At 33.4% G+C, this 12,233-nt stretch overlaps 2 protein-coding genes across 2 annotated transcripts; one reads left to right on the forward strand and one right to left on the reverse strand.

The window, feature by feature from the left end:
- The first annotated feature begins 2,181 nt into the window (after nucleotides 1–2,181).
- LOC128176190 (adenylate kinase 7-like) lies at nucleotides 2,182–7,169 on the forward strand. Its single transcript, XM_052842333.1, has 16 exons — nucleotides 2,182–2,333; nucleotides 2,955–3,128; nucleotides 3,250–3,358; nucleotides 3,546–3,640; nucleotides 3,741–3,851; nucleotides 3,978–4,061; nucleotides 4,174–4,259; nucleotides 4,353–4,443; nucleotides 4,584–4,661; nucleotides 4,757–4,906; nucleotides 5,031–5,159; nucleotides 5,337–5,577; nucleotides 5,737–6,078; nucleotides 6,218–6,357; nucleotides 6,663–6,821; nucleotides 6,976–7,169. The coding sequence occupies exons 1-16, from the start codon at nucleotides 2,247–2,249 to the stop codon at nucleotides 7,012–7,014; spliced, it is 2,115 nt and encodes a 704-aa protein (XP_052698293.1). The 5' UTR covers nucleotides 2,182–2,246; the 3' UTR covers nucleotides 7,015–7,169.
- A 424-nt stretch (nucleotides 7,170–7,593) lies between these two features.
- On the reverse strand, nucleotides 7,594–12,058 carry LOC128176191 (glia maturation factor beta-like). The gene is made up of 6 exons (XM_052842334.1): nucleotides 12,029–12,058; nucleotides 9,865–9,961; nucleotides 9,693–9,742; nucleotides 9,045–9,177; nucleotides 8,537–8,610; nucleotides 7,594–8,162 (listed from the first exon to the last, which is right to left on the reverse strand). The coding sequence occupies exons 1-6, from the start codon at nucleotides 12,029–12,031 to the stop codon at nucleotides 8,094–8,096; spliced, it is 426 nt and encodes a 141-aa protein (XP_052698294.1). The 5' UTR covers nucleotides 12,032–12,058; the 3' UTR covers nucleotides 7,594–8,093.
- Nucleotides 12,059–12,233: the final 175 nt, after the last annotated feature.

The following is a 12,233-nucleotide window of genomic DNA, read 5'->3' on the forward strand; positions in this document are numbered from 1 at the left end:
TGACAAGCAAGATTACCAATATCTTTCACCAAAATATAATTCAAAAGAACTACATGTATATGAACACAGTCGTATCATATTTAAAGAGCTGCAATGCCAACATTTTTGCGAGAGTCGTCTGCTTATTCACAAAAGTTTTCGCGTTTATTAGCGAAATTTACGCGTATAATTTTTTCTATTTTGAAATTTTCCAAACAACAAAAATTTGCTGAATTGGCTTTCGTAATTAATAGCATGATTACTTGTTTTCCTGGCACAGGTATTTGTATCATTTATTGCTGTTGTTTATAAATACATAATCACAAACATAAATCATTAAAACAGTTCTGTTTAATCAAACAATAATTTGTTACATACACGAACATCGCCTGAGCAGTGTAATTTGTCGGCAATTAATTCACCATAAACGAAACCGTTAAATAAGTAGATTTTATTGCAATCTCATTTGGAGAACTAAATAATGATCGAGTATCTGAAGAAGTCGATAGCGCGGTTTTTTGTGGGGTTTTTTTTTGTACCAGTATTTTGTAAGAGTTTTGCATAGAAATGGGTCGTGAATGCTGCCTCTACCAACTGAAGAAAATTATTTATAAAACTAAGTTGAATTTTTTTTATCTCCAATCGAGTCCAAGTCCTTTAAATATTTGTTTGATTCATATATACATGTACATGTATAAAAATATTACGAGATGAATCTCAACACATTGAACAGTCTATCTTAGTACAGTCCCTGTATATGTAAATATATATAAAATCCTCATCATAAATAAATAATCCCCATAAGAACATCTTGTAGGAATAATATTACATAATAATAACTGCTCAGGTATTGATCATTACTATATTTAAAAGGCAATCAGAGATACTCAAATAGGTAAGGCTAATGGTAAATGGAAAATTGAGAAGTAGACTCATAACACTTTATGACAGGTCATTCGTGCTAAAATAAAAGTTTCTACAATTTTCATAAAGATTTTAACTGTAAAACGTATATATTTATGCATTGAAATATGCATTAAAGTTAAGCATTTGAAAACTATTTAATATGTCCAAACCCTTTAAATTTATATAGTATTAAATGCATAAAATTCATACGTGTACATCCCTGTACATTTATAGTGTAAATAGTATTTAAAAGTATTAAAAACTATAAAAATGTATAGGTATGATTTTCATAGGGTACGTTTTCTCCAGGATAAAACGTACCCTGGGAATCGGATACGTTTTCTCCTGGGTACGTTTTCTCCTGATACCGTCATGAGGCATACGCATTTACGGCAAAAACTAGCTGCATGTCTGTAGCTCCCGGTCTTAAAAAAAATGGATGGACGACAGACCTGCCGCTAGGCAAAAACGTACGAAAGCGTATTAGGGTCGCAGCAGTATTTTTTATTAATTTGTTTAGTAATTTGTTTAGTAATTTGTTATAACAGATTATCAATTTGTTATAACAGATTATCAATTTGTTATAACAAATTACTTATTTCTTATAACAAATTGATAATCTGTTATAACAAATTACTAATCTGTTATAACAAATTGATAATCTGTTATATCAAATTACTAATTTGTTATAACAAATTAATAAAATAAATACAGCTGCGGCCCTTATGCGCTTCCGTAAATACGTGTCTGTGGGAAAAATTTTTTATAGTGAATACAATGTATTTAACTTCTTTTATTTAATATTTCATTGACTCAAATAGTTAAAGTTGAGAATGGTGGCTCACTAAACATAATAGAGTGTAGTTGAAAAAGTGTGAGAGTGACATTGTCGTAGTTTGAAAAAAAAAAATTAGGAAATTTATAGATGCTCTTACAATAATTGATTTCCGCTGAATACGTTTGATACAGTCTCTAACCATTGACAATATTACAGTAATTTTTTTAAAGACTATATTCAATTATTTATTTAACAAGTAACTTGCCTTCCCGGTCTGTATTATTCAGGGTTTTTTTCTTTTGGTCGTAAATATATTTTTTTTTCATCTTATTAGTGCAAATACCTTTTAAAAACATCCGACAAAAGATTTCAAACTTTGTCTGTTATTGTTTAAGGGGGTATAAAGTGACCACAATCTATAAATGATCGGGATGGGGGTAGCTAAGGATATTTAATTTGTAGACATATTGACGGGCACTGTTTACAAAATCAAGAAAGCATCGACAAAACTTCGTACGAGTTGTTGAGTTGTCATCAGGAAATATTGGTTACTTCCCTTTATACCTAGCAACAGACAAGCAAGATGGCTAGCCAAGACGAAGAGAAGCCCAAAAGTAAAAGGATATTTATTAACCATGTAGATCAGTATCAAGGAAAAAACCTTGCAAAGGTAGGTAAAAAGTTATTTGTAGATCTGTAGGCGCTGATAATTAAATGCGTTCACATTTTGAATTACTCGTAATGTATTTTACATACAAGGATTTGTAAACCTATAGAATGAGGATAATGTCAACATTTAGACAGAACAACTTTGCACCATCTCTTGCGTAGTGATACAGTTTTTATCCATACTTTTTGGAAATCGTAATTTCAATGTTTACTTTACTAACTAACTAAGGGGTGAATTGTTCAAAACGGAGATTTAAAAAGAAAAAAACAATTGCATTATACTTATTAAACACTCAATAGGTAGAGACCAGTTGACCTGTTTGGGTATAATAGTTTCAAATACAATAGAAATTGAGAAAATGTTTGCTTTGCAAAAAAAAAAACCCAAAAACTATAAATTTTACAAAATGTTTGTCTATATATTGTACTCAAAATCTTGCGTACCAAAAATGTTAATGATTTAAATTAAAACCAAAAATAAAGTAAAAGTCTTTTGATATTTTTTTTGCACTGTAAACTTATATTCCATTTCAAGTAGTTTGTAGTATGTCCCAAAACAAGCTATGAATACGTTTATATACCAAAGAATACATGGTTTCTATACCTTTGTCTTGATTTCCAGTTTATCTCTCGATGTGTGGTTGGGGCCTCATTGGAAGAGCCAGAAGAAGAGGATGATGCTCGGTCCACCACCAGCTCCATCATTGCTTCCCCTAAAGAGGGCTGCTATGAAGTGGTGGGAACAGTCAAGGACAGGGATGCCCCAAAACCAGACTTTATGAAGGAAGTCATCAAAGTAAGAGACATGTACAGTTACTTTGTATTCATCAAAGTGAACCATGAGTAGTACATATAAATGTACAAGTATTACATATAAATGTAACTTTATAATTCAATGATTTCTCTTTTTTTTATAGTTTGACAACAAGGATCAGCTGTATGAACATTTGGTGGAGTGTGACATCATTGTATATGACATCACTGAGGATCCTGACCAAATTGATGAGGCTGTGTGGGCTGTATCAGGTAAGAAATGAAAATACATGTAATAACAATGTATTGGTTGTATGACAGTCTCTTTTGAATAACTATCTCACTAACTTATTGCCTCCAAAAATTTTATATTGGTTTAGGAGTCATTTAGAATTACAGAATACAGAATTTCTCTTGATTTTTATGATGATTGCTTTATTTCCACAATTTATCTTCACAGAAATTCACTCTGACTTGGAGAAGATAGAGAAACCTAAAATGTTTATTTTAATTTCAACTGTCATGACCTGGGCCAAAAGCAAGCCTCTTGACCCTGTAAGTAGTCTCATTATAGCACGAGTACTTGGATCGCAATTAAAGCAATATATGAATACTCTCTCAACTATCTGTGAACTATTTATTCCTCTTTTCTAAGGATGATCCAGAAATTCCCTTCACTGAGGATGATTACAGGAGGAGGAAACCACATCCTAATTTTAAAGAACACATCAGCGCTGAGAAGACAGTGATCAAGCTTGGGAAAACAGTATGTTTTTTTTTCTAATATTTGTTCCTGTAAATGCACTCATTGTAAACGTGGATGATACTTTTTGTCTTACTAGTACATGTATCTTAGAAGTGATCTAAAAGAAATAGTATATTGTACTTGCAGAATAAGGCCAAACTGGTGACCTATGTAGTTGCCTCTGGTCTCACCTATGGAGCAGAAGAACACATCTTTCACTATCTCTTCAAAGTAAGTTTATCTCTGTACTTGATTTTACAGCAAGGCTAGCTACTTTGAGCAATTGAGTCAGACACTCTCTTATTTACTCCCATACATGTTATGTTGATGCTGTTTTTTTCAGTCTGCCTGGCACAATGCTCCATTCCTCCAATGCTTTGGCAGTGGTCAGAATGTTGTACCAACCATCCACATCAAAGACCTGGCAGCGTAAGTCAAAACTTACAGTGTTGAACAAGTGCATAAACTGTAGCTTGGTAATGTTGAAATTATTAACACTAGTTTATTATATTTATATGACAGTGTCATACAGAACATTGCTGACAGTAGACCGAAAGTGCGTTACCTGATTGCCAAGGATGACACGCAAACCACACTGGAGGAAATTGTCAAGGTATATTTGTCATTTGTTAAGTTCTTGCTCAGACTTTTAACAACCAAAAACTTCGAGTTTTAAAATGATTATTATTTTTTTGTACTAAATAAAAATGGGTTTTATTTATTACCTGTTATGAATTTGTTTTGAACATATAGGCTATCAGTGATAAGCTAGGAAAAGGGAAAGTTAAGAATATCACCAAGGAAGAGGCACTTCTAAGCAAAGATATAGAGGTAAGCTTCGGTTTTATATGCGATACAAATTGCAGTGTCATTCAGAGTTATTCCCCTCTAGCATTGAATTAATTGATTTGATCTGTGATTTGCAGCAGTCAGATTTTGATCAGCTCCTGGTCAATCTGAGGATGGATGCTGTGTTTGTTAAGGAGAACATGAGAATCATGTGGGTGTCGGAGGCAGGAATGGTGGAAAATATCGATCAAATCATCAAGGAGTACAAAGACTCAAGGAAACTCCAGGTAAAATACACTGAATTAAAATACATCCAACAGTCTGTTTAAGTCAAAGAAACTCTATTCATTTATATCACATGCATTATTGGTAATTCAATCTATATTAATATATTCCCAATAAATATTTTAGCCTTTAAGAATTTGCATTCTGGGACCTCCTGCATCTGGTAAAACAACAGTCTGTCAGAAACTGTGTGAATTCTACAAACTACACCACATCAAGATCAAAGATGTCATTGAGGAGGCTATTGAGGAACTGGTAAGGACAGTAAATTAGTGAAAATTTGGTTTCTTTTGTAACAGCATTTTGTTTCAGTACAATACCTAGAAAAGACGTATTTTGTTGTTTTTAATTTACCACATAATACAGATATAGGAAATTAAGACTTGTTGATCAATGATACACAATTGTAACATTGGTTTAATACTTTGACAGCAAACTCTGTCCAGGCGAGCTGATTCTGAGGACCAGGAGGATGATGATGGGAAGGCACAGGACGCCCAGGAGCTCCTGAATGAGATAGAGCAGTCCAAGAACCAGGAAACTGGCAAAATAGAGGACCCCCACGTCATCAAGTTCTTCAGGGACAAACTGCACTCCAAACCATGCCAGAACCAGGGATTCATTCTGGACGGGTTCCCCAAGACCATAGAGCAAGCCAATGAACTGTTTGCCAGTAAGTCTCACCTCCTGTCTTAGAACACTCTTTGATTTGTTTCTCAAAGGAAAAATTTTATGTTTTAGAAAAAATTTCACTATTTGACTTGAACTCTATAAAACAGTTTAGACAATCATGATGTTATGTGGAGTGCTAATATTGTTTCTTCCTAAACAGCTGAAGAAGAAGATGATGCAGAAGAATCAGCCACTACCAAATTCGATAAACTGATAATGCCGGACTACGTTTTCTGTTTGGAGGCTAACGATGAATTCCTCCGTAATCGTGTGATGAACCTCCCAGAAAGTGTGGTGCACGGTACTCACAATGACGAGGAAGGACTGATGAAGAGACTGGAGCTTTACCGCAGCCTCAACAATGATGAGGAGACAGTCCTCAACTACTTTGATGAGAAGGAATTTCATCCAGAAAAACTTGATGTTACAAAGGATGATTCTCCCATGATGAGGGATACTGTGGAAAAGATCAAGAAAACCATTGGGGAGCCCAGGAATTACGGTAGGAAGCAACCACTATCTACTATGTGAATTATTTACAGAAGTAGAATACATACACTTTAGAAAGTTTAAGTACATCTCAAAAGAATTTCTGAGGTGTTGTAGGTAAATCTTTAAAGAACATTCTGTTTTATTTTTAGGTCCTACACCCGAGGAACTTGAGGAGATGAAAAGGCAAGAAGAGGAGGCTCGTTTAAAGAAGGAAATGGAGGAGAAACAAGAGAAGGAGAGACAGGAGGCTGAGGAGGCTTCCCTCCGCAAACAGAGGCAGGAGGAGTGGGTGAGTGCTCGGCCTGACTTGTCACTGTATATATAGATAGCTGTGGTTAGAAAAATGTTGTCCATACGCATACCGGTAGTCATTTACATGTTTATAATTACATGTATTATTAATGTGGAATTTTTCATATAATTTATAACATCACATGCAGTAGCATTCTTTTTTTGTCTGTGTAATATTTCATTATCCATTTAGGTCTCAAAATATTTACATTATCAATATACATGTATTTGCAAAAATCAAAACAAATTGCATTGTCTTGATTACTGTCTGCATACACAATAACATTGCCATGAATGTTTCAGACCCAGCGTTTGAATGAAGTGAAGAGGGAGGAGTTTGAGCTTCTGGAGGCTCAGTCCATCCCACTGAGGAACTACCTGATGAAGCATGTGATGCCAACTCTCACCCAGGGCCTTATTGACTGCTGCAAAACTCGACCCGAGGACCCCATCGATTACATCGTAAGTCTCCAGTCAGATCTATTGATTTAATGTACAAAACAACCCAATTATTACATTGTAAGTTTCTATAGTCAAATCTGTGATCTATAGGTTACAGAACTTGGCCATTCACTGTCTACCTTGCTCTAACACTCTTAAAACATTGTCTTTTCAGGCCGAGTTCCTTTTTCAGAACAACCCACAAGTGGATTGAGCACCAAGTTTATCCAAGTTAGGAAGGACAATATTTCTGTGATATGTCAGAATAGGGGAGTTCTGCAATGGGACTTGTGTTTACTGTTAAATTATGTCTCTGTGTTTTATTGAAATTGTACATATCATAATAAATAATCCATGTAAAACAAAGAATTTAAAGGATGTTTTGTTTGTGTTCAATTATATCTTATATACTGTGGAATTATTAGATTTCGTGGTGGCTCAGTTTTCATGGTGTTCGAAGGTTGCCGTCCCCTATGAATTCACATCCTCGACAAAAACAAATTTTGAAAGTTTTTCATTGAAACTGAAAAGCAACGTATCCAAAATATTACATTCCTACAAATAAGCAAAAAACCAACTAAAATTTTAATGATTCCACAGTATATGTGTTTACTAGTACATGTTATACAAATCAACAGATTGACTTGATTGAATAGACACAGCTATGAAGTATTCACTGGATACATACAGTGCAAATATAAGAATACCAAATCTTGCTTCTAGGACAGTTAATATTTTTGATAATTTCTTATTTTTTTTTGCTCTATGCTAATTCAACTGAGAAATTATTGGCAATAGTTTTCATTGACTTTATTTTGCGCGTACTTTGTGTATTTACTTTATCAATCAAAACAAATAGTTTGCAAGCCGCACATTCTTGGCACATTGTATCATGACAAAGATGTTGAGAGATAAAGGTGGGGGTATAGTTTTAAAAACTAGAAGTAAATCTTAAAAATATTCTTTTATACATGTACATGTTTATCCACCTAATTTCAAATGAAAAAAGGAGGCTCAAATACATGTAGATATTCTCAAAGCAATATATTTAAAGCAATACATAAAAGTAATACATAACTATCTTCATTTAAAAATATCATTGACTTAAAGGAGTCTGATGATAAAAACAGAACCGAGCACAATAGGTATATGGCCCCACTGGAATCTCTGGACTAAATGATGGTCCCTTTCCATAAGAATGCTTGCACTGCCTGAGTTAAGTTAGATGAAGATGGCAGAACCTATTGCCTCCATACTGCTGGATGATGGTCCATTCCAAAATGCTGAGATCAGTTACACCTTGCCCAACTGTTGCAACAGCCATTCCTCGTCAAATTCTTCTGGATTTCTGATATCAAATGTCTGCAGTAGAGAGCAATAAATCAAACTTGCATTCCACATACCGGTACTTATAAGACAACATTTAGTTATATGAAATCATTGATAAATACATCATGTGGGTTTTTATTTCTGCAATTTGAAAACTTTTTCACAAATTAAAAATCAGTTTTTAATTTGTGAAAATAAAGTTCTACGAACTGACAAAAGGAAGATGGATATTGAAAAATCTATATGCCCTGAACATATACCAAAACAAAGTAGGACAAACAAAGTTACAATCTGTTAATTATTCAGTACATGGGTGAATACTTATAATGCCAATACTTTCCTCTCACTTTTTCCGATACCCTATTTCACAATAAATGATTAATAGCAAGATATATTGTACTACCTACCTTTGTGAGGCCCAAGGTCTGAATTAAACAGAGAACACTACCAGCATACATCATTTGTTGTTCTGGATGACATCCTACAGAAAGGAGAATGAGTTTTAACTCCATAACAAACTGGGATCAGTACCATGTGTGATGTTCTAATATTACCTGGTCAATGTGTATATACAACATTCAACTGGATGTCAATCTTGTTGAATAAAATTCTTTCTTGACAAACATCCCAGTTTTTAATTCTAACAAAAATCTTTGTCTCATTAATTGTAATTTGAGTCACTCATTTTTGGGTCTTTTCAATCCTATGTATAACAGTTATAATACTGACTAATGCATAATACATTATAAAAAAAAATATTGATAGTGGCTTAATCCATCATACACATTTGTGTGATGGTCATATGAACACAGATATAAGCTTCTTCAATAGCCAAGGGTATTATCAAGAATTAAAAAATCAGTGAATTGAAAATCCCTCACTATCAAAGATGAGACCCTGGATGTGAGTACTTACCTACAGGACTACTGAAGACAAAACAGAGAGGATACGATACTCTTCCATCGTCGTGATGTCGGACATAGCTAATTACCAGATAGCGAGGCTGGGACGCGGGTAATTCTGCTTGCAGTTCATCAATAGTACAGTCCTAAATCAAGTAAAGAAATTTTTTTACATATACATTCTTAAGAGAATCAAAGTCCCAGACAACAGTTAATAGAGTAAAAAAAATAGTTATAATCATGATATCCTACAGCAAATAGTGTATACATAGTAAATATCACACACTCTTAAAGATAATAGAGTGCCTAGGTAAGAGTACATGCAATTTCACAGTCAATAAGCCTCGTGTAATATCATACAGTAAATAATGTCCTAATGTAAATTTGTACAAATGTGGTACATGCTATGGTACGTCTGTATAAAGATCACCATCTCAAGGAAAAATTAACAAGTACCACACCAAGTATCTATTAATGAAAGGAATTACTTCCTTATTTTATCATCTAAATAATATAATCTTTTCTCAATATGCTATCATATATATCTATAAATATACATCTATATTTATCATTTATGTCCTTCCTAATTTTTATGATTAACCTCCTCCAAATAGTTATCTTACAGTTTGTCAAACACAAATATCAATATTGGGAGACTTACATCAAACTCTTCTTCGATGATAATTTTCATAGTCTTCTTTTCAACTTTTACTGAAAAAAGTAAATGTATTGTTAACAAATCAAATATGGTAAAAAAAAAAGTGATATAGGTCAAATGAACATTTTGTCAGATTTAAATCAGATATTTTGAACTGGAATAAGTTTTAACTTACACATGATTGCAGCAATATTTTTCTCTTTTCTAAATCTGAATTTTTTTAATTTGTCGACCACTTCCTGAGGCACCTCACACACCTGGACATTCTGTGCCTGAAAAATTCAATCTTAAAACTATACTAATACCCATCCTCGCTATGAAATACTTGGGGATACACTCCAGGGATGGCAAAGTAAACGTATCGACAAGGGAAAGTTCTAACTGTAAAAATTTAATATCTTGATGTTTCTTCACAACACATTTGACATTGCATTACAAAAACCTCTTGACAACAAAAACTAAAACTTACAAAATAATACACTGTATTACAGGGATATATAAATCTATCGATTATCAAATCAGGAAATTGAGCAAATCTTACATAAAGTATTCTATGTCTGTCATTCAAGCTCAGTATTAAATATTTTCATTACTAGATGTACACTGTATCATGGCATGAAAACATGAAAATATTTCAAATAAATTAAGGAATTATAATTTTATTTCTTTTTTAAAATGCTTTTTACTACTGAAACAGTTACTGTTTTTGTAATTGAGAACTTGTTTCAATAACAACATTATAATTAATGCACTGCTCAAAATTTATTGTAAAATGTAATTACATGTAATTTGTTGCCAATTAAAAGCTCCCCCTGGATGGGACACCAGCCCTTTGCATGTTTACCTCAAGTGTAAGCTGTTACCCATATGTAGTTTGGTGGACTGAGACAACACAGATAAAGTACCTTGTCTAAGGGCACAACACACAACATAAAGTGACCACAATGGGACTCGAACCAGCAACCTTTGGGTTACTGGTCTAACCCTATGACCACTGAGCCATGTGCTCCACTTACACTAAAATAAATACATTTATTTGTCATCTGTGACAGACTGTCACTGACAGTCACACCATTTCAACTACCGGTGCCAGATATTCTGTTACCTGTGTGGTAGAGCTACTGACTAGAGAGATTCATGAGACCCAAGTTCAAAACGTGTTTTAAATTGGTCTACTAAAATAATTTATTCTCATTACTTTTAGTATCATAATAGCCATCTGAAAAGCTTTTATTTTTGTCAAGGAATTATCCTAGCTGACATGATGATCCTATAAGAAAATCTTGAAATTAGTGAATAATAATATGACAGCAGAATGGTTCGATTACCAAGGGTGTATTCGTTTGATCAATTGGAGAGCTGCAAGAGTAATCCTAATTTGCTCGTTTGCAGTATGGAGATCTCCGGTAGATCTCCATTGTCTACTTTCCAAACAGCAGGTAGACAATGGAGATCTGCTGGAGATACTCGATCAGGTCCAGTTCAGATGGTAGCACCCCAAGACTACACAGGTTATTTGATAGAGCTTTTGACTAGAGATTCTGTGGTCTAGTCTTTTATGATTACACCCTTCCCATAAAATTATAATAAGGTAAATCCTTCAGAATAAGATAATAATCTGCTATTTCATATGCTCTATGATGCCAATTAGTTAGCAACACAGAAAGATTCCAAGAATTGCTCTACTGACCCTTTGGCATTTCATTTGGATGCGATAAAACAAGCCATGCAGATAACGCATACAATGTGACAGAGAGATGGGTCGGACATATTAATTATAAATACCCGGTACTAAATAGTGACAACTGCACCTAATAATAATAATTTAAGATAACGCTATGGAATTTTTAAGTGAGTCTTTGAAAATGAAATCTTATTAGGCCTAATATTACATAAAGAAAAACCTGTCTTTAAAACCGACGACTTTTTGAAAAATGTGCTAATCTTGTTCTTTACTGTACGTATATAACAGTTGTATAATATTGTGAGAAACCAGACCAGTGTATTTGTTATTCAATACTGTCGATAAATTCTGTAACACAATATTTTTCAAAAGTGGGAAATTTGTCCGTTATTACTGGTTTGAATAGTCATTCTGTTTTGTTGTATTCACTAAATTTCACTTGTATTCAGTTTGTTTCGACAGAGACAATTCGCGTTTTAACCCCTCCCCCTTTTCTTAACTTCAGCATTTGTCAGTAAACGCAAGTTACACGGTCAATGAATTTACTCTCATGAAAAATTAATGTAAATATACTTTTGAATATTATTCACTCTTTGTTAAGGGAATCCACAATCCCATAAATTATAAATTAAAGAGATTTTTTAATTCAACTTACCATTTTAACCGGAAATAGGAAGTCAAATAGCTTATATTGTCAAATATAAGGTAATTTTTCCAGAAAGGAAAATTTATAATTGTTATTACTATTTTTTAGCGATGACTTTTTCTCGTATTTTTAGGGTTGTTGGTTGTTTCAAAACTGTTCAAAATAATAAAGACGGATATTTATTATTTTTTCACACGAACTTCGTTTTGTTAAA

This window comes from Crassostrea angulata, chromosome 3 (assembly GCF_025612915.1).
Source record: "Crassostrea angulata isolate pt1a10 chromosome 3, ASM2561291v2, whole genome shotgun sequence".
Classification (NCBI taxonomy): domain Eukaryota; kingdom Metazoa; phylum Mollusca; class Bivalvia; order Ostreida; family Ostreidae; genus Magallana; species Magallana angulata.

What these genes read in the sequence shown, in the direction of transcription:
- LOC128176190 (XM_052842333.1), top strand. Translation starts at nt 2,247, where the DNA reads ATGGCTAGCCAAGACGAAGAGAAGCCCAAAAGTAAAAGGATATTTATT. An exon ending in AAGGAAAAAACCTTGCAAAG is followed by an intron (nt 2,334 to 2,954) that starts GTAGGTAAAAAG and finishes CTTGATTTCCAG; the next exon opens with TTTATCTCTCGATGTGTGGT. An exon ending in GGCTGTGTGGGCTGTATCAG is followed by an intron (nt 3,359 to 3,545) that starts GTAAGAAATGAA and finishes TTATCTTCACAG; the next exon opens with AAATTCACTCTGACTTGGAG.
- LOC128176191 (XM_052842334.1), bottom strand. An exon ending in TCATCGAAGAAGAGTTTGAT is followed by an intron (nt 9,178 to 9,692) that starts GTAAGTCTCCCA and finishes TACTTGATTTAG; the next exon opens with GACTGTACTATTGATGAACT. An exon ending in AGACCTTGGGCCTCACAAAG is followed by an intron (nt 8,163 to 8,536) that starts GTAGGTAGTACA and finishes TCTCTACTGCAG; the next exon opens with ACATTTGATATCAGAAATCC.